The sequence below is a fragment of the Schistocerca cancellata genome, chromosome 2 (assembly GCF_023864275.1).
Source record: "Schistocerca cancellata isolate TAMUIC-IGC-003103 chromosome 2, iqSchCanc2.1, whole genome shotgun sequence".
Classification (NCBI taxonomy): domain Eukaryota; kingdom Metazoa; phylum Arthropoda; class Insecta; order Orthoptera; family Acrididae; genus Schistocerca; species Schistocerca cancellata.
In genome coordinates this window covers 410437159-410459979 of record NC_064627.1, presented here as the reverse complement: position 1 = coordinate 410459979, position 22821 = coordinate 410437159, and the positions used below count along the sequence as shown (strand labels likewise).

The window sequence follows — 22821 nt, the reverse complement described above, 5'->3', positions numbered from 1 at the left end:
GCTTTCGTCATCGAAATTCGGTGTGCAGTATCTGATTTCCTGTTTTCACCAACAGCTATAGAAGGGAACTTATTTGATGGGGCTGACCACCAAGTAGTGTCAGGGTTAGTGTTTGTTGACGAAGTTGCAGAGTAACGGTTGATGGATAGTAATCTGTAGGTACATTCCATTTCAAAATGTTATGGACTGGCTGCTTGCATATTATTATCATCGGCGATTGATGTTCTGTAATCGTTGTGAATCATCATTCCACACAGTTGTGGTATGATCCATACTGTCGAATGTACCTCAGAACTACCGGCTTTAGGCGCGTGACTACAACACTCAGCCTACATTCACAGGTTTGTGCAGTTAGTTAACAACGCTGTAGTTGTAGTAGAGTAAAATAAATAACGACTTATTTTATTACAGTCTGTGCCTATCGTAGATTAATAAAAGTAGTTGTATGTTGTCCTGGCGTTTTCTGAGGAAAGATCACATATGAAAGATGTTGTAGTTACAACTAAACACCAACTACTTAGATTGCTGTGATATCTTTTGTATCGTTCTATATAATCTAGTATTTATTTGTGTTTCATCCTACAATTGTGACTTGTATGCTTGATATTAATCATATATACGAGCCGGCACCATTTCAGTTCTTCGTTATCCGAGTGTATTTTGTTGTAGCTGCTAAAGTTTTTTTGCAGCGATGTTAATAAAACTGTGGTAGAAGTCAGATAGTCTTTCGCGTCTTGTTACATAGAAGTCGTACGCATAATTAGCCGAGCTATAGCAAACCGTCAGTGCGTGAACGTTTTTGTGGCTGGCTTTCCTGATCGCGGCCACGCACTCGCGCGGAAGAGTCGATAATTCAGTGCGGCCGGGTGCGCAGGTGAAGCAGCGTTTTGTTGATGCTAATCTGATCACGCGGCGCTGATTGCCCTCGTGATTGCCGGACCTAACGCTTGTAATGCTGGCGGTTCACTAAGCAAAACAGAGCCATTATCGTAGGAGAGTACACTTTACACATGACTTCCTGGTTTCGTTTGTATATTGGAGTAATTCACCAGAAGGTTAACTGAACAGTAGGGCAAATTACACTACTGTTTACTACCTTTACACAGCAACCTTAATGAAATATTGGCGCATCTTCTCCCTCCTTGAATAAAGGCATTGATCCTATGTAGACTACTTTTCACTTTGGTGTCTTTCCGACTGGGTGAATAAATATGGTTCCCGAGTTCGATTCCCGGCGGGGTCAGGGATTTTCTCTGCCTCGTGATGACTGGGCGTTGTGTGATGTCCTTAGGTTAGTTAGGTTTAATTAGTTCTACGTTCTAGGGGACTGATGACTATAGATGTCAAGTCCCATAGTGCTCAGAGCCATTTGAACCATCATTTTTTTTTAATAAATACGAGGAGATGCTGAAAAAAGATACCTCCAAACCTTTATGTGGAAACTCTTAAAGATTTTCAAATAAAACAAACGTTATTCACATTATACATCTTTAGTCTTCATGTCTACATATTCATTTCTCAATATAATCACTCTGGCGACCAATACGTTTGTCACAATGAGAGACCTGCCTGTTGATACCGTCACTGCGGAATGTTTGACTTTGTTGATAAAACCGACCTCACCTCTGCTTGTGCCTCCTCAGCAACGTCAAAGTCAAGTTCTTGAAGTGTTGTCTAAGTTTTGTAATCAGATGGAAATCGGAGGAGCAGGAGAAGGAGATTAGTGTCTGACGTTCCGTCAGCAACGAGATCATTAGAGACTGAGAACAAGCTCGGATTAGGGAAGGAAAGAGAAGGAAAGCGGCCGTGCCCTTCCAAAGGAACCATCCCGGCATTTGTCTTAAGTGATTTATGGAAATCACCGAAAACCTACATCAGGTTGGCCGGCCGCAGGTTTGAACCGTCGTCCTCTCGAATGTGAGTCCATTGTGCTAACCACTGACGTACCTCGCTCGGTAGATGTAAATCGTATAGACCAATCCGGGGTTATATGGAGGACGATAGATGGCAGTGATAGCAAGGCGTCGGATTGTTGCAGATCACGCAGCGCTCATGTGTCGTCTGGCATTTATATGCTGAAGGATAGGGTTCTCCGTTTCTGGACGTACTTTTCTGCTGCTAGAAACTCGATTACAGCTCGCTGTTCATCACGCGCTCATTAGTTACATTACTCACCGTCATGTTACACGCTACAATTCGGAAACCTCTAGCGATAGAGGGTTGCAACTTTCGTCAGCGATGCAGCTTATCCTTCGAGTAGTACATACGAAATGTAATACCTCAACCGATATTGAGAACAGAAGAAAGAAATTCGGAAGCATTATGTTTTAGCACGCCCTCGTCTATTCCATTTCAAGCAAGGTTGATATGTCACAGCATGCTGTGAGTCAGATTTTCGACCACGGACCTTCGCATTTCGTATGGAAGACGGTAGACAAACCTTTGAGAACGTCTTGGAATCCAACCGAACGTACCTTAGAGTCAGAGGAAAACCCAGTGCCTCTCACTGAGGCCTGCCCAGATCAGTTAGGTAAAATTCGATCCAATACATGCGTCACGTTGTTTCAATTCAAAGCAAGCCGCACATCAGCTTGAATGTTTTTGTTATGAGTGCTGTAGATGGTTTAATATTTATTTTATGTTCTAAGACTCATAGTTTTGTGTTTTCGTTTTCACCTACAGTGATTGAATTTCTTCTGCCATATCTTTCCTTTCTCTTTGCTTTTCCTACGTATTCGCTTCCCTCCCTGCCCCTGTCTCCACTTCAAGTGGCCTCACTCCCTCTCCATTCCTCTCCCTCTTCCCCCATTCGCTAGATACCCCTGCCTCCATATGCTCCTTTCTCTTCCCAGTCTCGCCCCTGATCCCACAGAGGGTACATGTTAGTCGCTGTCATCATTGAGGAGTCAAAGTGTGATAATCGTGTATTCAACGAATACAACCAGGACAGTTCTTTGTGGCAATGGCAGTACCATCAAACAGTGATGTGTCCATTACACTGGGAGTCAAAAAAAGTGTCACTTATTGTTACATGAGATAGTATCGCTGAAAACTATAAGAAAAGTTCCCATAATGATATGTCCCAAGACAAATACCTGTTGAGATTTTAACTGTTGAAGATCCCCAGTTCACAGCCTACATTTTGTTTACAGATGAGGCAGGATTCGTAAGAGATGGCATAGGAAACTGGCACAATTCGCACGTGTGGGCGACAGAAGCAAATCCTCGACCTATTATGGAACTGAGGCATCCGGATCACTTCAGTATCAGTGCATGGGAGGGAAATGAGAGAGAAAAACTCAAGTGGTATACACACTACTAAACAGATCAACACGTACTGTGTTCAACGATGAACTACCAGCGCTGTTGAAGAACGATACCCTTGCAGAAAACGACGACGACTGTGGTTTATGCACGACAGGCCACCATCCCCTTTTCTATGGACTGTGCGACAGTACATCACCGTAACGTTTCTTGCATGATCGACTGGTCGAAAAGAGACAATAGTATGGCCTCCACACTCGCTGGATCTAAATCGTTGTATTTCTGGTATGGTGACATTTAAAGACTTTGGTGTACGCAAGACTCATCAACAACAGCCAAATGCTGCAGGAGAGTGTGATCAATGCATATGATGCAATCTGAATAGAGCAGAAGTATGAGTCATGATGGACGATAACCGGGTGCAGAAGTGCCTGCAGTGTCCACGTTGGTCCGTATCTCAACAGGGAACTGTTTCGGGGCAAATCGTTACCAAAAGCGGCACGTGCTTCCATCGTTGACATTCCTTCTATACTTACACGTATACTCTGCAAACCACCGTAACATGCATGGCAGAGGATACGTCCTATTGTACCATTTATTAGGGTTTCTTCCTATTCTATTCATGTACGGGGCGCAGAAAGAATGATTGTCTGAATGCCCTTGTGCGTGCTGTAATTATTCTAATTTTATCCTCACGATCCCTATGTGAGAGTTACCTAGGGGATTGTAGTATATTCCTAGAGAAAACATTTAAAGCCCATTCTTAAAACTTTCTTAATAGACTTTCTCAGAATATTTTACGTCTATCTTCAAGAGTGTTTCACTTCAGTTTCTTCAGGATCTTTGTGACACTCTCCCACGGATTAAAAATACCTGTGACCATTCGTGCTGCCCTTTCCTGTTTGCGTTCAATATCCGCTGTAAGTCTTATCTATCACAGGTTCCACACACTTGAGCAATGTTCTAGAACCGGTCCCAGGAATGATATGTAATCAATCTCCTTTGTAGACTGACTGCAGTACCCCAGTACTCTACTAATAAACCGAAGTCTTCCACCTGTTTCACCCACGACTGAACCTATGAGATCATCCCATTTCATATCCCTATAAAGTGTTACACCTAGGTACTTGTCTGCGTTGGACGATTCCAGATTCGACTCATTGATATTATGATCATAGGATACTACTTTTTTCATATTGTGAAGTGCAAAATTTTACATTTCAGAATATTTGCAGCAATTGCCAATCTCTGCTCCACTTTGAAATCTTATCAAGATCTGACTGAATATTTCTTTCAGATAGCACTTCGTTGTAGATAACTGCATCGACTGCAAAAAGCCTGATTTTACTATTCATATTGTCTGCAAGGTCATTAATATACAACATGAACAGCAAGGGTCCCAACACACTTTCCCGGGGCACACTCAAAGCTACTTCCACATCCCATGATGCCTCACCATCCATGCCTCATGCTACGCCCTCCCTACCAAAGTGACCCAAGTCCAGTCACAGATTTCACTTGATACTCCATATGATCATACTTTTGACAATAAGCGTAGGAGTGACACTGAGTCAAATGGTTTTCGGAAATCAGGAAGTATAGCATCTACCTGGCTGCCTTGATCGAAACCTTTCAGTATGTCATGTGAGAGAAGAGCGAGTTGGGTTTCACGTGATCGATGTTTTCGGAATCCGTGCTGGTTGGAAATCATTCTGTTCAGGATACCTCATTATGTTCGAGCTCAGAATATGTTCTAAGATTCTATAACAAAACGATACCAGTGGTACTGGATGGTAGTTTTGTAAATTACTTCTACTACCCTTCTTGTAAACGGGTGTTACCTGTGTCTTTTTCCAAGTACGGAACATTGTTTTTTGTTCGACGGAAGGAGCCTAACGCAGCCGCAAATTCAGTATATAATCTGACAAGGATTCCGTCGGGCCCTGAACTTTGTTCAGTTTTAATGATTTCAGCTGTTTCTCAACAGCACTGACACTAATATTTAGTTCGTTATTCTTTTCAGTGCTACGGGTATTACAGTGACTCACGTAGTGTCTAACGGATGGAGGAGACCGTGCCAGTGATACGTGCTTCTGATTCTCTCTAGAGTCTTCACGTGTCACATGCGAATAGATGTCGGAGCGTCGTGGAAATAGCTGAGTAGAATAGTCAGCTGTTGATGAGCAGGGATGGAGAGCAATCATTTCCGCCAGACTGGACCATAGTTCCTCTTACCTAGCTTCGTATATTAATTCTCCTTTGGTCGGATCCTCCCCACTTAGAGGATAGTGTGGTTTTCACAAGTGCTCTATCTTTCCCCTGTTCAACAGCAACATCCTTTAATACAGCAATGACTGAGATTTCATTCGCACTTCTGTGTTCCGCCAAAGGATACCTTGCAAGACAGTCAGCTTTCTTGTTTTTGTCCACTTTTATGCACCCCTGTGATAAAGTACTCCTGAAATTTCGGTGCCCATTGTGCCAGTCGAGCCGATGGGTTCTTCAGATTGTCAACGTAGAGAATGGTGGTTTGTCACAAGGGTGAATGGTTTGCCAAACAAATACAGGCCGATACTGTTAATGGTCCAAACAACACGGCACTCTTTCTCAATTACAGAGTATCTCATGCTTTGAGAGTACTTTGGAAGTAATAGCTATCATCTTTTCAGAATCTTCCTGAATTTTCACCTGCCCTATAACGGATAGTACCTGTGTGCGGTTCTGTTTAGACATTTTCATCATACACTGCTTGGCCTTGAGAAGGTGTAAGCGCTTCCACAAGGAAAGATCTTTCGAGGAAAATTTCGCGTGTGTTCTTGCGAAGGACATGCCTTGGTAAAGAAGTCCTGGTCGCACGAGCACTTCACACATCACGAATGTCCAAAGGGGTTGGAAAATTATAGGCACTTTCCATACAGTTTTGCCCAATACTCAGTTCTTTAGGAATATGTGACACTGTTACCGTCCATAACTCAGTAAAAATTTAAATATATCAACTTTCATGGACAAGATAATATAAAAATTACTGCTGTCAAGCTGCAGTTTTGTTTGGCTGTAAAGTATGGAAGTAACCAGAGAAGAATCAGCACTGAGTTGAAATGTTCCAACTTCTACCAGCTTGGGACCAACGAGCTCAACATATCATTATCCTGTTAGTGGACTAGCATCTTGCTCATTTCTTCTGTAGTGACGAAGCTAAAAACTGTAATTATTAACATGCTTTTTCTCATAAAGGTGCATACAAAGCATAGAAAATAGCTATATTTTTATACATTAACTTCAGGCTGGAAGAAAGAGTTCTGTTCCTTCACAGCTCTGTAGTAAGCCGTTCCTTCCACTGAGTCCCATAACTTCCTTATCCTTTATCGCTTGTAGCCATGAAGCCGCATCATGCTCCCCACGGAAGCACCCATAAAATATATTTCCGGGATTTATAGTAACATAAAACGTGATTTAATAGCAGGGCATCGCAATCTGTCGATATTTATCGCAGGAGCGAGTCAATGATAGCGAGGAATTATGTGAATTTTATATCCTGTTGGGGTGAGGTGATAACTGAAAGACGAGCACCGGCGACGCTCCCCGAGGCAGGGTTTCCCGGGGAATCGTTTCATTCTGGCAGCCTCGAACGGCTCGGGGAGCCCCAGGGTGTGCGGCGCCCGCTCGGCAAGTCGACTTACACGGCGACGCATCGATCACATGGCGCGCCCTAAGTAGCCTCCCGCTGATTGCTTTTGCGTCTTTCAAACTTGGCGGTTAACGCAGGGTACATAAAAGGGTAAATTAGGCTGTGTGCTCGCCTGCCTATCACTTTACGCAAACAGCCTGACGCGTAGCATTTAGCTTTACACTGCAAGGGTGATACTGACAAAGTGTTCGTGTTTGCTAGTGGAGGTAAACAGAGATAGATCGAAATTTTAAAATGTCACCTGCTAGTAGTAGTGACAGTGCAATTTCGTAATTAAAGCAGAATACTTTTATAGATCAGAAACACTAATTATGAACAGGTAAACAGAAACTGAAAACATTAACAGAAAGGAACAAAATATCGTAAGGCAAATTCTAGTCCCAAAAGCTGTAGACCAACAATACAGACCCACAAGCAAACAGGGAATTAAACAATACATAAATAATAGAAAAATATAGAAAATACAGGTTACGATTATACCGTAACATTAAATGAATAAACCCAAAGAGACTTTAAAAAACGCGAATTGTTTGACAAGATTAAAATCAAAGAAGAAAACTGAACAAAATGAGAGGAGAAAGGAAACTCCCAGGAAGAGACTGAAAGAAATATGGGTACAAAGGAAGGAAAATGCCCACTTCTGAGTACTTAGCATAGTCCTAATGGGTTTATTCGCAAATAATATTAACAATAATTTTAGGAAGTGTCTAATATACAGAGTGAGTCAGGAGGAAAGGTATGTGTTTTGACGAGTCATAGCATTAGTGATACCGAACAGAAAACTTGATGGGGACACATGCCCTACTCCGAATGGTTTCCGAGACAGGACACTTTTAATGTACATTTCTATTTATTTTCTGTATTATTCATTGTCATTGTTTGTATAGAGGAAGTTGAGATGGACATTTTGATACAGCACGCTTGTGGTCAATCAAGTCGGAAAACTACCTCAAACTGGCCTACAAAGAGTACCTAAGCTACAGCGCAGGCTTTCAATATTCTCGCGATCTCTTCGGGCAAACTGTTAGTCCCAGACGAAAAATAAATAGAACATTTTTCTGTAGCAAATTTAATTCAGTTTACTTGTGTACTGGGATACGTTTTCTTTAGAGTGTGAAGTTTTCGAGTTATTAAAGAAAAACGTACAAAAGTTATATTAAACGTCTTCTATCTCTGAAACCATTCGCAATAGGGCATATGTCCATATGAAGTTTTTTGTTCAGAATCATTAATACTATCGCGTCTCATAGCATGTACCTTTCCTCCTGACTCGCCCTTTACAAGAGGCGATCAGAAAATTTCCGTTCGAGCGCCGTACGGCCCAGAATCGGTGTGCCAATCGTGCAAAATCGCCGTCAGCATTGAGGCAGTCATCTCACCGACGGGACCAGGTCGAAAACACCAGTTTGGTAAGACACCATATCTTGTTACATGAAGAAGTCCGCATCTGCCTGATGCAAAATCCTCGTTCGCAACATTAAGTTTTTTTTTTTTTTAACAGATGATATGGAATGACCAGATATGTTGTATTATCATACCTTCGTTTCAGAAAGCTATCGTGTTTATTAAGTAACACGAATGAGCATCATAGTTTCAATGCTGAAACTCATTTGGAAACGATTGCTGAGCATTCAGCGTAAGATGTTCGTCCTTTGCAGTTTCAAATTTATACGACGCGGTAATGATCTCTGTATTAGATAAACGAACGCATTATTTAGTGCAATGTACAGGGCTATTCAAAAATAAGGAGTAGATTTCAACCATTTATTGCTACCAAGCGAGAAATACAATTCCAACTTTCATGGAAAGACAAAATTTCAAATTTCAGTGCGTTCAATACGAGCACCATGAGTTACACGACAAATATCAAAACAGTGGTTCATTTCCTACCACACACGAAGTAGCTGGTCTATCGTTACAGAATTCACAGCTTTAACAATGCGGTGTGGCAGACTTTCAAGAGTGGTAGGCGTAGGGGGGATAAAAACGCTGTCTTTTGCGTAACACCACAGATAAGTGTCACAAGGTGTGAGGTCTGGAGACCTGGGAGACCACCGGCCATGAAGTTCATCTTCTGCTCCTCCTCTTCCAAACCAACGCCCTGGAATGGTGTCGTTCAGGTAAAGTCGGACGTGATTAGAGAAAGAACTCAAGCGGGAGGCACTCGAGCAGCCTCCCTATAGTCCTGATTACTCCCCACGCAATTATCATACCTTATGTCCCTTAAAAAAGGCCTTTAAGGGTCGTCGATTCCTGTCGGACGAGTGCGTCAGGCCGTTATGGATTTCTTCGTGTAACAGGACACAGTGTTTCACCAAACAGGTATTTCTGACTTGTGCGTCGGTGGGAATTGCCTCAATGCTCACGGCGATTTTGCACTATTGGCATACCGATCCTTGGCTGTACGGCCTGCGAACGGAAACTACTTAAGTGCCCATTTTGTGTTAGACACTTCTTAAAGTTATTATTATTATGGTTATTATTATATGCGAATATGCCCATTAGGACTACACAAAGTACTTAGAAGTGCCATTTGCCTTCCTTACAGAATTTCTCTAAGAACTTCCGACGTTACCTGAATGAGACCATTCCAGGATGGTGAATTAGAAGAGGATGAGAAGAAGATAAACTTCATCGCCGTTAGCCTTCTAGGTCGCCAGACCTCACACTGTGTGGCTTTTATCTGTGGTGTTACGGAAAAGACCGCGTTTTTATCCCCTCCGTGCCTGACAGTCTTAAAAGTCCGCGACATCTCATTGATAAAGCTGTGAATTCTATAACGAGAGACCAGATACTTCGTGCGTGGCAGGAAATGAACCACTGCTCTGATATTTGTCGCGTAACACATGGTGCCCGTATGGAACCCACAAAAAATTGAACTTTTCTCTTTCCAGAAACGTTGCACTTGCGTTCACATCTTTTGTGTGATGAGCGGTCAAAAGTGACAGTCAGTTGCCATTATTTAGCGTGGGGAAAGTGCAAACTGTGTGCTGTCTTCAGGGAAATGAGAGTACGTTAGGTTCGCCGTAGTTCTAAACGCAATCGTATATCACGGTGCAGTATTTAATTGAAGTGGAGATCAGCTTTTTTAAAACCCATGGAAAGCAGAATAGAGCCGGTTAGGAACTTCAGAGTGAAGATAAGACACCCCCGTATCAATTCATAACACGTAAGTGCGGGATGCATAACTGCAGTTAGAACATATAGACCTGCAGTGTGACAGGCAGCTGAGTGATGAGTTTCATACTAAAATAAGTCCTGCAGACTCGTATAAGAATTTAAATGTACATAACTTTTCACAACTTTACAAGTTTCCAGTTACGATTATGTCGATGTTCGGATCTAAAGACTTGCGCTAACAGCTATTTAAAGAAGTAAAAACTAAATTTGTGGTAATATATTATGGGACCAAACTGCTTGGTCATCGGTCCCTAAGCTTACACACTACTTAATGTAACTTAAACTAACTTTACGCTATGGACAACACACACACCGATGCCTGAGGGAGGAATCGAACCTCCGACGGAGGGAGCCGCGCAGGGTAGCCGCGTGGCTTAAGGCGGCTACCCCGCTTGGCAAAGAAAGAAGTCTATCCACAGATGCTTACTGACAGACTTACATTTAAAAGCTTACCTTCGAATTAGCAGCGATCACAAGCGGTACCAGGCTTTGATGTTGCAGTGAACAGCAAAATAAGTAGTATTCATGGACATTCAGTGTTTCTACATTTAACCAGTGAATAAAATTGTTACGAAACACATATTGATATCATTTCAAACTTACTCCGAAAAAGGCATTCATCATAAATCTCTATCGGTCGTAACAAACATCAGATTTAGTATTTAGCTACCTGATATTCTTTGCCTCATCAGTTAAAAAATGTAAGTTTCAGTTGATTATCATTTCTCATCAATTCAACACTTTTAGGAAATAAATTTTCCACGAAAGGCATTAATTAGCCACAGTGAGGCGATCGCTCTAGAACTGTTAAGACCTTAGAACAGACTCGCTGACAACAGTTTCTCGTGCCGAGGTCGTGGTAAGTATGCTATATGTCTGGAAGAACAGACACTACATATATGTAATTAAGGCATGGAAGACCAGTGACTTCTCCAGATACACACCAAGCTCGAACTCACGGGAGTCTTCGAAACGCCTTGAGTAATAAGGATTATGGCCAAGGCGGCACACCACCGTTGTGTGTAGATAAGCTGAGAATTTTCGTCTGTTTGGATGTGTGCTAGGTAGTAGTCAGCGCATCTGCCTAGTAAGCAGAAGACACGGGTTCAAATCCCGGTCAGGCACAAATTTTCAACTGTCCGCATTGATATAAATCAATGCCCACTGCTATTCCTTTTTATGCTGTATTTACCAATCCTCGCCTCTTCACTTACTCAGTCTGACCAAAAACGAAATGAACAGAACAGAACAGAAAAAAATGTCTGTAATACTTTTGGTGGAACTAAACAGAGATCTTGTAACGAAGTGCCGAAATCGTGTGAAAAGAAAACTTTTTAATTAGTGCGTATTTACAGTTCTGAATTACGGCTTTGATATCTCAACCAATAGTGCGAAAACAGTTCGAAAACAGAGTGGGATTGTCAGCGGGCAGTGCAGAAGTGACTCTAGTTACGTAATAGGACACAAAAGAAAAAAAACGAATAAGGTAGCAGGATGAGCTTTCAGAAGAAATTGTACTAGAAAATAAACACGTAGACTGACGAATTGATGGTATATGGAGCAAATAAGTTCTCTGCTGGATTACAAGAGACAATGAAAGCCCAAGGTTGGGCGTGTGAATTACGGCGGCATGTGCAAATCAATACTTAGGGCGAGCGGCTAGTTCCGAAACCGGCCCGTGCTGGAAGGCATTCGCGTGCCGCCCAGCAATGTGGCGCTGCGATGTGAGTGAGCTGTCGAGTTGTGCGGGCAGCGGCAGCGACAGGGGCTGCCACTTTGCGGGCTGCCCGCCCGCCCCTCTGCCGCAGCTGGCAGGCCGGGCGGCCGGCCCAGATAGCAGGCGCGGTCTTTCAGGGTCCGGGGCGGCGCGGCGCAGCCAGCCACGAGTGGTCCTTCCCGTTCCCCGGGGCTAACGCACTGGAACGGCCGCGGTCGCAGCCGCTGTAGGCCAGCCTATCGTGCTAATGCACTGCTCCCTGTCGACAGTCTGTGGAGCACGGGAACATTCACGCTGTACTTCCAGAACAAGGAAGTTTGCTTTTTCCAACATGCCGTATGGGAGACAGTAGAATTAAAGGAAGGAGTGTGAGATGATTAGGGTTTAGCATATAGCTTACCTCGAGGTCATTAGAGACACAGTGCAATTTCGATTTGGGAAAGAGAGGAGCACCGTGCCTTCTCACAAAGACAGCCTTTATCTACGGGAATCACCGTTAACCTAAACTGGAAAGCCGGGAAGGGATCTGAACGTGCGTCCTTTCCAGTGCGAATCGAGTGTTTTCCACCGTTAGTAGACTTCAGATCCAAGAAGTAAGAGAGGTGAAAGTATTTGGACCATCTCCTGGGTTCCTACATTCTTTTAATTTTCATTGAAGTAGTGTATTTTGCAATCATTCTTTTTTCTCAACTGTTATGCCTTATGCTAAATTTTTATCATCGGATAGTGAGATTTTCTAGATGCAAAAATCTGTGGTATATTCTTGTCTTGGGAGGATGAGCATCGAGACGAAGTTTTACTGTTAATATTGGCGCTGTACGCTTAGGTGACAAAACGTCATGGAATAGCTATATGCACATATACAGATGACGGTAGTACCACATCCACGAGGCATAAAAGGTCATGCATTGGCAAATTTGTCATTTTTACTCACGTGATTCACGTTGAAAAGTTTCCGACGCGATTATGGCTACACGACGTGAATTAACAGATTAGGCGCGTGGGACATTCCATTTCGGAAATCGTTAGGGAATTAAATATTCTGAGATCCATGGTGTAAAGAGTTGTGCCGAGAATACCAAATTTCGGCTTTACCTCTCACCACTAACATCGTAGTGGCCGACGACCTTCAATTAACGACAGAGAGCAGCGGCGTTGGCATAGAGTTGTCAGTGCTAATAGGCAAGCAACGATGCCTGAAATAACCACAGAAATAAATGAGGGACGTATGAAGAACGGGTCTGTTAGGATACTGCGGCGAAATTTGGTGCTATTGGGCTATGGCAGCAGACCACCGACGCGAGTGTCTTTGCTAACAGTACGACATCGCCGTCACTGCCTCTCATGGGCTCGTGACCATATCAGTTGCGCTCTAGGCGACTGGAAAACCGTGACCTGGTCAGATAAGTCCCGATTTCAGTTGGCAAGAGCTGATGGTAGGGTTCACTTGTGGCGCAGACCCCACGAAGACATGGACCCAAGTTGTCAGAAAGTCCCTGTGCCAGCTGGTGTTGACTTCAGAATGGTGTAGGCAGTGTTTCCATGGAGTAGACTAAGACATTTGATCCAACCGAACAGATCATTGACGGGAAAAGCTTATGTTCGGCTACTTCAAGACCATTTGCAGCCAGTCTGACTTCATGTTCTCATCTGCGATCTTCTCACCAGCCCACAGCCGTTCGCGATTGGTTTGACGTACATTCTGGAAAATTCGAGCTAATGATTTGGCCATCCAGATCGCTCGACATGAATCCCATCGAACATTTATGAGATATAATCGAGAAGTCAGTTCTTGCACAAAATCCCACGTTGGCAACTATTTCCCGGTTACGGAACTGCTTCCCAGTTATGGACGGCTGTAGAGGTAACATGGCTCAGTATTTCCATGACTTGTTGAGTGCATGCTACGTTGAGTTGCTGCACTACGCCGGGAAAAAGGAAGTCTGACACTATATTAGGAGGTATCCTATGACTACACTTCTGTGTATTTTATTGCAATTTTGGTGGACTTTTTGTACAACTGTATTCTTAACTTTCATATCACACTCTTATCCTTTGGGATTTCTCCCCACATTTCGACTGTCACGACACAAAATGTATAAATAAGAAGGAAAAGTAAGAAAATCTCAATTTCAATTATTATCAGATCGTTGACCTTGTGTGTATTACATACGCTGAAAGTATTTGTGAAAAGAGTGTCTTCATTAACAGATTTAGCGTATTGCACTGTTCCATATATTTCACAAACTGCGTGCGAGTTCATTTTAAAATGTGGTTGTTTTTTGTTTAGATTTGTAGCTTCAGCTGCATACAGGTGATATCCAGTTCATCACTTATCCTGTTTCAGATTTAATAATGCTTGAAATATTTCTCATATCTTTTCTGGTGCTCATACTTTCACGAACCCAACCCACTCAAGACATAGGAGCCAACATGTTCCAGTAGAAAAATGAACCATGAACCGAACAGTGTTCTCCTAGGAAATATTGATTTAAAATGTGCTCTTGAGATTAAATAACTAGTTGTACACAAATTTTTAAGTTTTCGGTATTTAAAATTATACCACAACTGAACTAAATTAAGGATTACAACCGTAATCCTTATTTTAACCTTCCTACGAAAGGCGATGCCGGATGCGACACGTCCTTTGCATAGGAAACGGCGCCAGTATACAGTAGTGTGTGCTATGAACGTACGTAAACCAAATGAATCCGATTACAACAGTGTTTTAGGTAAGTCATGTATACGACATGACCTCATCACATAGCTAACAGCAGTTAGCAATGCTGTGTACCCAGAATTGTTTCCCAATTCACATAGTACAAAGTTCTTGTTTTGTTGTACTCTTTACTTATCAAATACCTTTAAGAGAAATTTCATCTTCCTCTTATATGTTTCGAGTTGCGATGTTTCTGCATCATCTTCAATCTACACTCTACATCACGAGTTAAATCTTTATAGGCATTTGAGAAATTTGTATACCAATAACAAGCGAACAGATCTTCGTACGTACACCAGTATAAACTGAAACATAGCGATTAATGAAACGTTAACATGCTTTTATATGCTGTAGGAAAAGCTAAAAAGCTGAATTATCATAGAAAAATCGGTAACTGCCGACTGTAACTCTGCAAAAACCACATCTCGGAACACTAACTCATTCTGTGTATATTTTGGGTCTCCTGTCTTGGCTTTCTAGCCCTGTATATCCATGGTTTTTAATAAAGCCTATGATATGTTTCAGAACATGAGACAGGCATGATTACTTGCACCAATGGGCAAATAATTACTCGTTTGTGAGGCGATGTGGCTTGAAACAGTAAATGTTGGTATGAAACGTAATAAATTGAAAATTTAAGCAATATTAAGTTGTTAAAGTTAAGTTTTCGATTCCAGGATGTTTGTCAGATTATTAAGTATCTCTACAATAATTGTATTTGTGTTATGATGTGCATTACTGGGGTTAGTTTCTTACTGCCGAAACACTTTTCCAGACTAATTTTCTGCTGTGTAGGGAAAAGCGGCTATGAGGTGTAATTACCGACCAAAAATTGTGTATTAATGCCATGTGCTAAAAATGAAACCTCCCCGGTGTGACTCAGGAGCGACATCATATGCAACTGCTGCTGTTATCCCGTCCACGTGATGCTATGTCCGTGTGATGTTAATTCGAGCGGTGCTACAGTATCTGCTGCCGCTGGATTTTGCCCTCTCTGTTCTTCTCATTTTCACAATAAACGTAAAAAACGTGCATATAATAATAAAGTGCATATGGGCACATTCAGTTGACTATATCAAAGTGATGCACAGTTGTTATGCTGAAGAATGGAGAGAGACCGAACTACAGTATTTCAATATGCCCAGGAACGTCCACGTAAATGATCCATGAAATTGTGGCAGTAACTAACTCGACGTACGAAGCTCAGATGTTCACATCCCACTTGCAACCTCATTGGCAGATGTTACAATTTAACCATCTGGAGTATCTTTTACGACATTATTCCATAACGAAAATAAAGTCTCTCTGGACCACATCCTTGAATACAGATCTCTTAGTCTTCTTCACACACCATATTTGAATAACTCGAGCTTTTGACTACGTCGTCCATGGTGATCATCTAGTGAAACTTTCGTGACCGTCACTTTGGTCTCTCTTTAAACAATAGTCGATCTTTGATACAGGTCATCGTGACGCTTTGAATAAATCAACGAAACTGCCTATGTTTATCTGGGATTACATCGACTTCTGAAGTGGAAAGACTCTAGAAACGCCACCTCTTCTGCTGAAATGCAAACACTTCGGATGCAGCCTCTTAGCCTCGAGTGCCCGTTTGCAGGCAGATTTCGATCCTACTATGTTTTCCAACGCAGTCTCAATGTTTAATGTGTCTTTGATGTTCTGCAAAATGTTCAGAAACATTTTGGGAAATATCAAACATACATTCACCGCATGCACGAGGAACGTAATAATTTCGTCGGTGTCTATACGATCTTTTGCCGAACAGTAACACCTCCTCAGCCATTTCGAACTGTACAAAAAGCACTTGCCCGCGAAAGGCAAAGGTCCTGAGTTTGAGTCTCGGTCCGGCACACAGTTTTAATCTGCCAGGAAGTTTCATATCAGCGCACAGTCCACTGCAGAGTAAAAATCTCATTCTGTACAAAAAGAGTTTTAACGTTTCCTTTGGTCAGGATCCTCCGAATTTCACCAGGTGCAACTCAGCTAAAAAGAGTTATGCTGTACAGTGACTGTTCGGCAATAACTCAACGCCTCCGCATTTCTTACTCTCTCCCTCTCAAATACTACACATATGCTCCATGCGTTGCTGTTTGGGCAGATGATAAACATGTTGTCAGGATAAGGAAACATGAGCAACGATCAACTGAATTTTAGGCACGAAAGTCCCTATAAAATACATATGTTTACCATCGGTGAACAGAAAGGACATATAATCGATCCATTTGTGCCTCACAAAATTTACCTCCAGAAAGAAAGCAGGCAGTCGGCAGAGATGTTGGACCTATTGAGTAATCGATGTACGACTCTGATCTTTCGCCGAACGGGGTGGCCGAGCGGTTCTAGGCGCTACAGTCTGGAACTGCGCGACCGCTACGGTCGCAGGTTCGAATCCTGCCTCGGGCATGGATGTGTGTGATGTCCTTAGTCCCAGCCATTTGAACCAACTCTGATCTTTCTTCTCAGGCATTAGTCCATCACACCTACACCAGGTAAACTTGGAGGTACAGTGGTGGCGTGTGTTGGCAGGTACGTGCAGCAGACAACCAACTCGCCGGTGGACATGCGCGTCGGCATCCACACGGGTGCAGTGCTGGCCGGCGTGCTGGGGCAGCGCCAGTGGCAGTTCGACGTCTACTCCAAGGACGTGGAGCTGGCCAACAAGATGGAGAGCAGCGGCCTGCCCGGGTATGAACTCACACCCTGCATCTTCACATCACACTCGTAGCAGGCATGCATTGTGTTTACGTACACGTGCCTTTGTATTAGTGGCGTACTAGTATAACGCATGCTGCACGAAGTTGACATGTGAAACAATCACAACTTTAAGACACTGTTCAGTGATACCAGACGTCGAACCTGATGAATTTCTGATACACAGTATTAAATATGGCAGCTAGCGAGGCCAGAAGCAATGGTGTGGAGAGATAGAGCACTCGTTGGCTTCTAAGAGATAGTACCGACACTTCAGCGTAATCCTAATACGAGCTGTAAACAATGATGCACAATGAAGGTTGCAGTTTCAAAACAGACACGAAAAAGTTTATGCTGAAATGTACTGTGTGCATCAGAATTTATGTAGACATCCATTAAATATACGACGTCCAATCAATAGAGGAATTGAGCCTTCATTAATTTGGGGAAGAACTTCCACATCATCGTTCAGATTTGTTAATTTCTACATGAGGAGAATGTTCAGATCCAAACTGTTTACATGTTGCAAAAATATCAGCTCAAGCTGTTCTATATTTATATTGAAAAGCATTATGGTTTTCAGTCTCAAATGAATCTTTATCATGTGACATGAACGCCGTTGATGTTTCGCACTTGACATTGTTCATTTGACCGTTTACGTGCTTGGTGTCGTTAGGTATACAAGTCCTCTTGTCGTTTCAGAATAAAAATAGGCTTGGCTGCGAAATTACTTAATATCAGTGACGCGTTTCACCCTTTGGATGCAACATCAGAGTGTGTAAAAGTAGCCGGCCGGTGTGGCCGAGCGGTTCTAGGCGCTACAGTCTGGAACCGCGCTACCGCGACGGTCGCAGGTTCGAATCTTGCCTCGGGCACGGATGTGTGTGATGTCCTTAGGTCAGTTAGGATTAAGTAATTCTGTTCTAGGGGACTGATGACCTCAGAAGCTAAGTCCCATAGTGCTCAGAGCCATTTGAACCATTTTTTTGTAAAAGTAGCTGGATGTGTAACCCATCCGTCATAAATTCAGATTGTGCTGCGTGCGGCTCATATCGCGTTTATTTTGTACGAGTGATCCTATTTTGCACTGTTATGGCGGAGTCAGAGCGTGTGTTAAAGGTCCACTTTGCAGTTTATATGTTTTACCGAGTTACTGCTGTGTGCATTTTCCATTTTATATGGCTTTATGACGAATAGGTTACATATAAATCTACTTTTACACATTCTGATGATACCCGAAAAGGGCGAAACACATCACCGATACTGAATAATTTTGCTACCAAGACTGTTTTTATTCCGAAATAATTCGAAACTGGTTGCTGTAGTACTCCGCCACAATGAAAAGGAATAATTTTTTGTGTTTTTCAATTTGAAACACTACTGTTGGAACAGGAGCTGCCGTTTTTACTATCCCTGTGGTATGCTATTGACAGTTACTTCATTCATAACACTAAATGTGCAGCAGCGGAAATATCTAGAAAAAATTAAACAGTCGGATGCGTAGAGCACCTTATTTAGTGTATTGGATTCATAACGGTTTCAAATGGTCGGTGTCTCGATCGACATGTCGTTGAGCGTGCTGCCTGACCAATAATTATGTGCATTTATTTTAATCAATCATCAAACAGTAAACGTAATCGCATGTGAAAGAGATGAACAAGACTGAATATTTTTTACTCAGTATATGAGGTAAGAAACACACACGTTTATTGTAATGTGGGCAACACCAAAATCACACATCATAAGTTCCCATTACCTAAAAATAATTTAATCGCATACCACGATACCAAAAATAAGACGTTAGTAATCTAAGCGATAAAATTCTATGTCATAAGTTATAAATTAAATATTAATCAGAGGAAACACAAAATGTACTCAGACTACATACGCAACCGTGCTCGTCACTAAATCCCGAACGATTGTAAGAAACAACTACTAGCATACACATCACTCAATACTGCCATCTCACAACCCATTGCATGCGAGTAAAATGCTTTTTGCAGTTCCAGCGGCTGCGTTACCAAAATGAGATAATAACTAAATCATAACTACCAGATTTCATCCCAAGCATGATACGAGGATAGCTATAAAGTAATGCTTCCGAACTTTTTATGTGAATACTCTTCAAGCTTTTTAAATAAAACATACGTTATTAACTTTCTACATCTTTATTCCTCATGTTTATACATTTATTTCTCAGACTAGTCGCCCTGGCGACGAACACTGTTTGACTTTATTAACGGAGCCACAACGTCACCTCTGCTTCCACCGCTTCATCACTATCAACGTGAAGTACTGGATGGTATTCTTTAAGTTTTGGAAGCAGATGAAAATCGGATGGTGCCCAGTCCGAAAAGTATCGATGATGATCGATGTCAGTGACCCAAGGCGTTGGATTATTGCCGACGTCGCAGCGTTCGTGTGTGTGGTCAGTCGTTGTCATGCTGAAGGGGCGGTTGCCCCATGTGTGGACAAACTCTTAGAATTCAACATGTGATTCCAGTACGCTGTTTCTCACGCACCGACATAGTTACGCTATACAGCGCCATGGAACCCGCTTCAACTCTAGAGTCCTCTAGCGGCAGAGTGCTTAAAATATCTAGACGTGAAGAACAAAGATATAGACAGTTGATAACATTTGTTTTATTTAAAAAGCTGTAAGGGTTTTCATATAAAAAGGTTGGAGGCATTACTTTTCTGCACGCTCTCGAATGTAATGAGTTTAGCATAGTCAACTTGGTAAATAAAGTCCGATTGCAATATCTCGGTAAAATCTGTGTTAAGGGGTAATTTTGAAGATTACTTGTGAAAAATATATATCGAGCGCGTGACTGTCATGGCACCTGGTATTGATTTTGATTACAGCGTTGACGACAAAAGATGTTCTTCACTCTAAGAGAAAAGCAATTGCCTCCCTTTCCAGGCCCCGATTTCCCGTAGCTCGTTGATGATATACAGCTGGAGAGGTAAAAAATAAAGTACATATCGTAAGAATTTATCTTGAAATTCAATAATTTAACTTATTTACATGTCATCCAGATATTTATCATCGAAAGTTCCGCCTTTTGTGTAGGGAGCAATCCTATTTTGCTGCACCTGGGATACACTCGTACTGTATCTCTAAAGAAAACTACGAGAGTTTCGCAAGGAATCTTTTCGCCACCCAACCGCAGACAGTGGAAATACAGGTACTGATATGACGGCAGTTCACCGCTGTTTCCCGTCCGATCTTGTTTCTTAATAGAGAATTTAAGAGATTTTTCACAAGCCCTCGAAATTCTGCGTATGAACCAAGGGATCTTTCGAAAATACGAATTCGACTGAATGGTTGACAGATTCGTGTTCGAATCCTTCTTCTTTCAAACTATTGTAGGACTTTCAGCGGTCGGTGATTTCTTTGATTACTGAGAAGATAAAGCGCTTAATAACAGACACTAAAGCTCTTCCAAGACTCCCTTTCAACGCCTCCAAATACCCATACCTGGTTCAATTCGTTTTCCAGAAGTCGTACTTTCCTGTACTTGCGAACTATGATGTGCGATTCATCTACTTCAACGACCATATTTTCACCATCTATAGCAAGCCTTCATTCTTCACTATTGCATAATACACTTCACGACAGAAACCATAGTAATAGCAAACACTGTTGTAAATAATCCACTTTCCGAAGCAGTGGTTTCTAACGTATATTCTTTACCTTAACAATAGATTAAAATAATACTCTGTTGTACCGTCATTTACATCTATCGAACCATGCATTTCTTGCGATCGTAGTCTTTTTTCTGACAATTCCGACAACATAACTTGAAAGGGAAATCGACATCAGTCGTTCCTTTTTAAATAGTTTCAGACACTGACAGTCCTCGCAGTTCCGAAAATCGTCGTTCAACAATGCATGTTATTCCCAAAAGAACTCTTAAACCGTTTTCCAGAGCGCACAGTCTCGGAATTAACGTCCGCCAGTGCAAGTATGCACTGCACTGGCATCGCTGGCTTCATCTCTAGAACACTGCTGACAAGCTTCACCATTACACTGGACTCGCATTCGGGAGGACGACGGTTCAATCCCGCGTCCGGCCATCCTGATTTAGGATTTCCGTGATTTCCCTAAATCACTCCAGGCAAATGCCGGGATGGTTCCTCTGAAAGGGCACGGCCGACTTCCTTCCCCATCTTCCCTAATCCGATGAGACCGATGACCACGCTGTCTGGTCTCCTTCCCCAAACAACCAAACCAAACCAAGCTTCGCCATTAGAAGACGCCCCACTGTCAACGCTGTAAACGACAGTTGTGCGCTCAATTTATATCTCTCGCGATTAATCTTCAAAGCTGTTCCCTAATAACGAAATAAAACGCACCTCAGACAATATACAAAAATGCCATCTCTAGAATTGGCTTCAGCTACCCTTGCAGAATATGAGGGGAGGGATTTCTATGGAGGAGAAGAAGATGTTACTTTCAATAGATGCCATTGTGTGAGTAACGGCATCTGTTATGAGATCGTTTCATCGCCCGTGTCCCATTTACTACCATAGGCATCGTCAATTATTATGTCTCTTGAGTACATAGGAAAAGAACTCCACTGCTATACAATTACGCTATTGATGAAAAATTTCTAGAGGCGGTACCTACCGTAAAATACCTAGCATTATCTATCCGGAGCGGCCCTAGGTGGAATGACCACTTAAAAAAATAGTAGGAAAAGCAGACGCCAGACTGATATTCATAGGAAGAATCTTAAGGAACTGTACTTCATCCACTAAAGAAGTGGCTTACAAGGCAGTTGTTCAGCCGTTTCTTGAGTATGTTCATCAATGTGGGATCGTTATCAGGCAGGACTGATAGAAGAGATAGAGAAGATCCGATGAAGAGTGCCAATTTCAGTCACTGGATCGTTTAGTCCTCGCAGGAGTGTTATAGAGATGCTCAACAAATCCCAATGGCAGACACTACAAGGGAGTCGTTGTGCATCACGGAGACGTCTAATATTGGAATTTCGAGAGAGTACTTTCCGGGAAGCGTAGGACAACATATTATTTCACTGCTTCTTTCCACATATGTCTCGCTAAATGATCATACCGAGAAAATTCGAAAAATTATCCTTACACGCACCACTCACGAAAGCAAGAGGGAAACGGAGATCAGATAGTGGTATCAGAAGTACGCTTCGCCAGACTCCATCAGGAGACTTGCAGAGTATTGGTGTAGATGTAGATTTAGGGTTTCATACTTCATGGCTGAAGTTGTTTTGATCTTATAGAAAAAGATCGCTACTACCGTTAAATACAGAGCTTAGTTTACGCGGTTGAAAAATGGCTCTGAGCACTATGGGAGTCAACATCATAGGTCATAAGTCCCCTAGAACTTAGAACTACTTAAACCTAACTAACCTAAGGACATCACACACACCCATGCCCGAGGCATGATTCGAACCTGCGACCGTAGCAGTCCCGCGGTTCCAGACTGCAGCGCCAGAACCGCACGGCCACTGCGGCCGGCGTTTACGCGGTCTTGTCTGATTCGGAACATCATTCATTCCT

The 22821-nt window shown here is 42.4% G+C and overlaps 1 protein-coding gene across 1 annotated transcript in view; it reads left to right on the top strand.

Moving 5' to 3' along the window:
* Positions 1-22821, top strand: part of LOC126146011 (adenylate cyclase type 3) — a 923811-nt gene that overhangs the window by 655212 nt on the left and 245778 nt on the right. The window contains exon 6 of the mRNA XM_049915594.1: positions 17116-17274. Coding sequence (XP_049771551.1) covers positions 17116-17274 — 159 coding nt within the window. The remainder of the gene's footprint in view (positions 1-17115; positions 17275-22821) is intronic.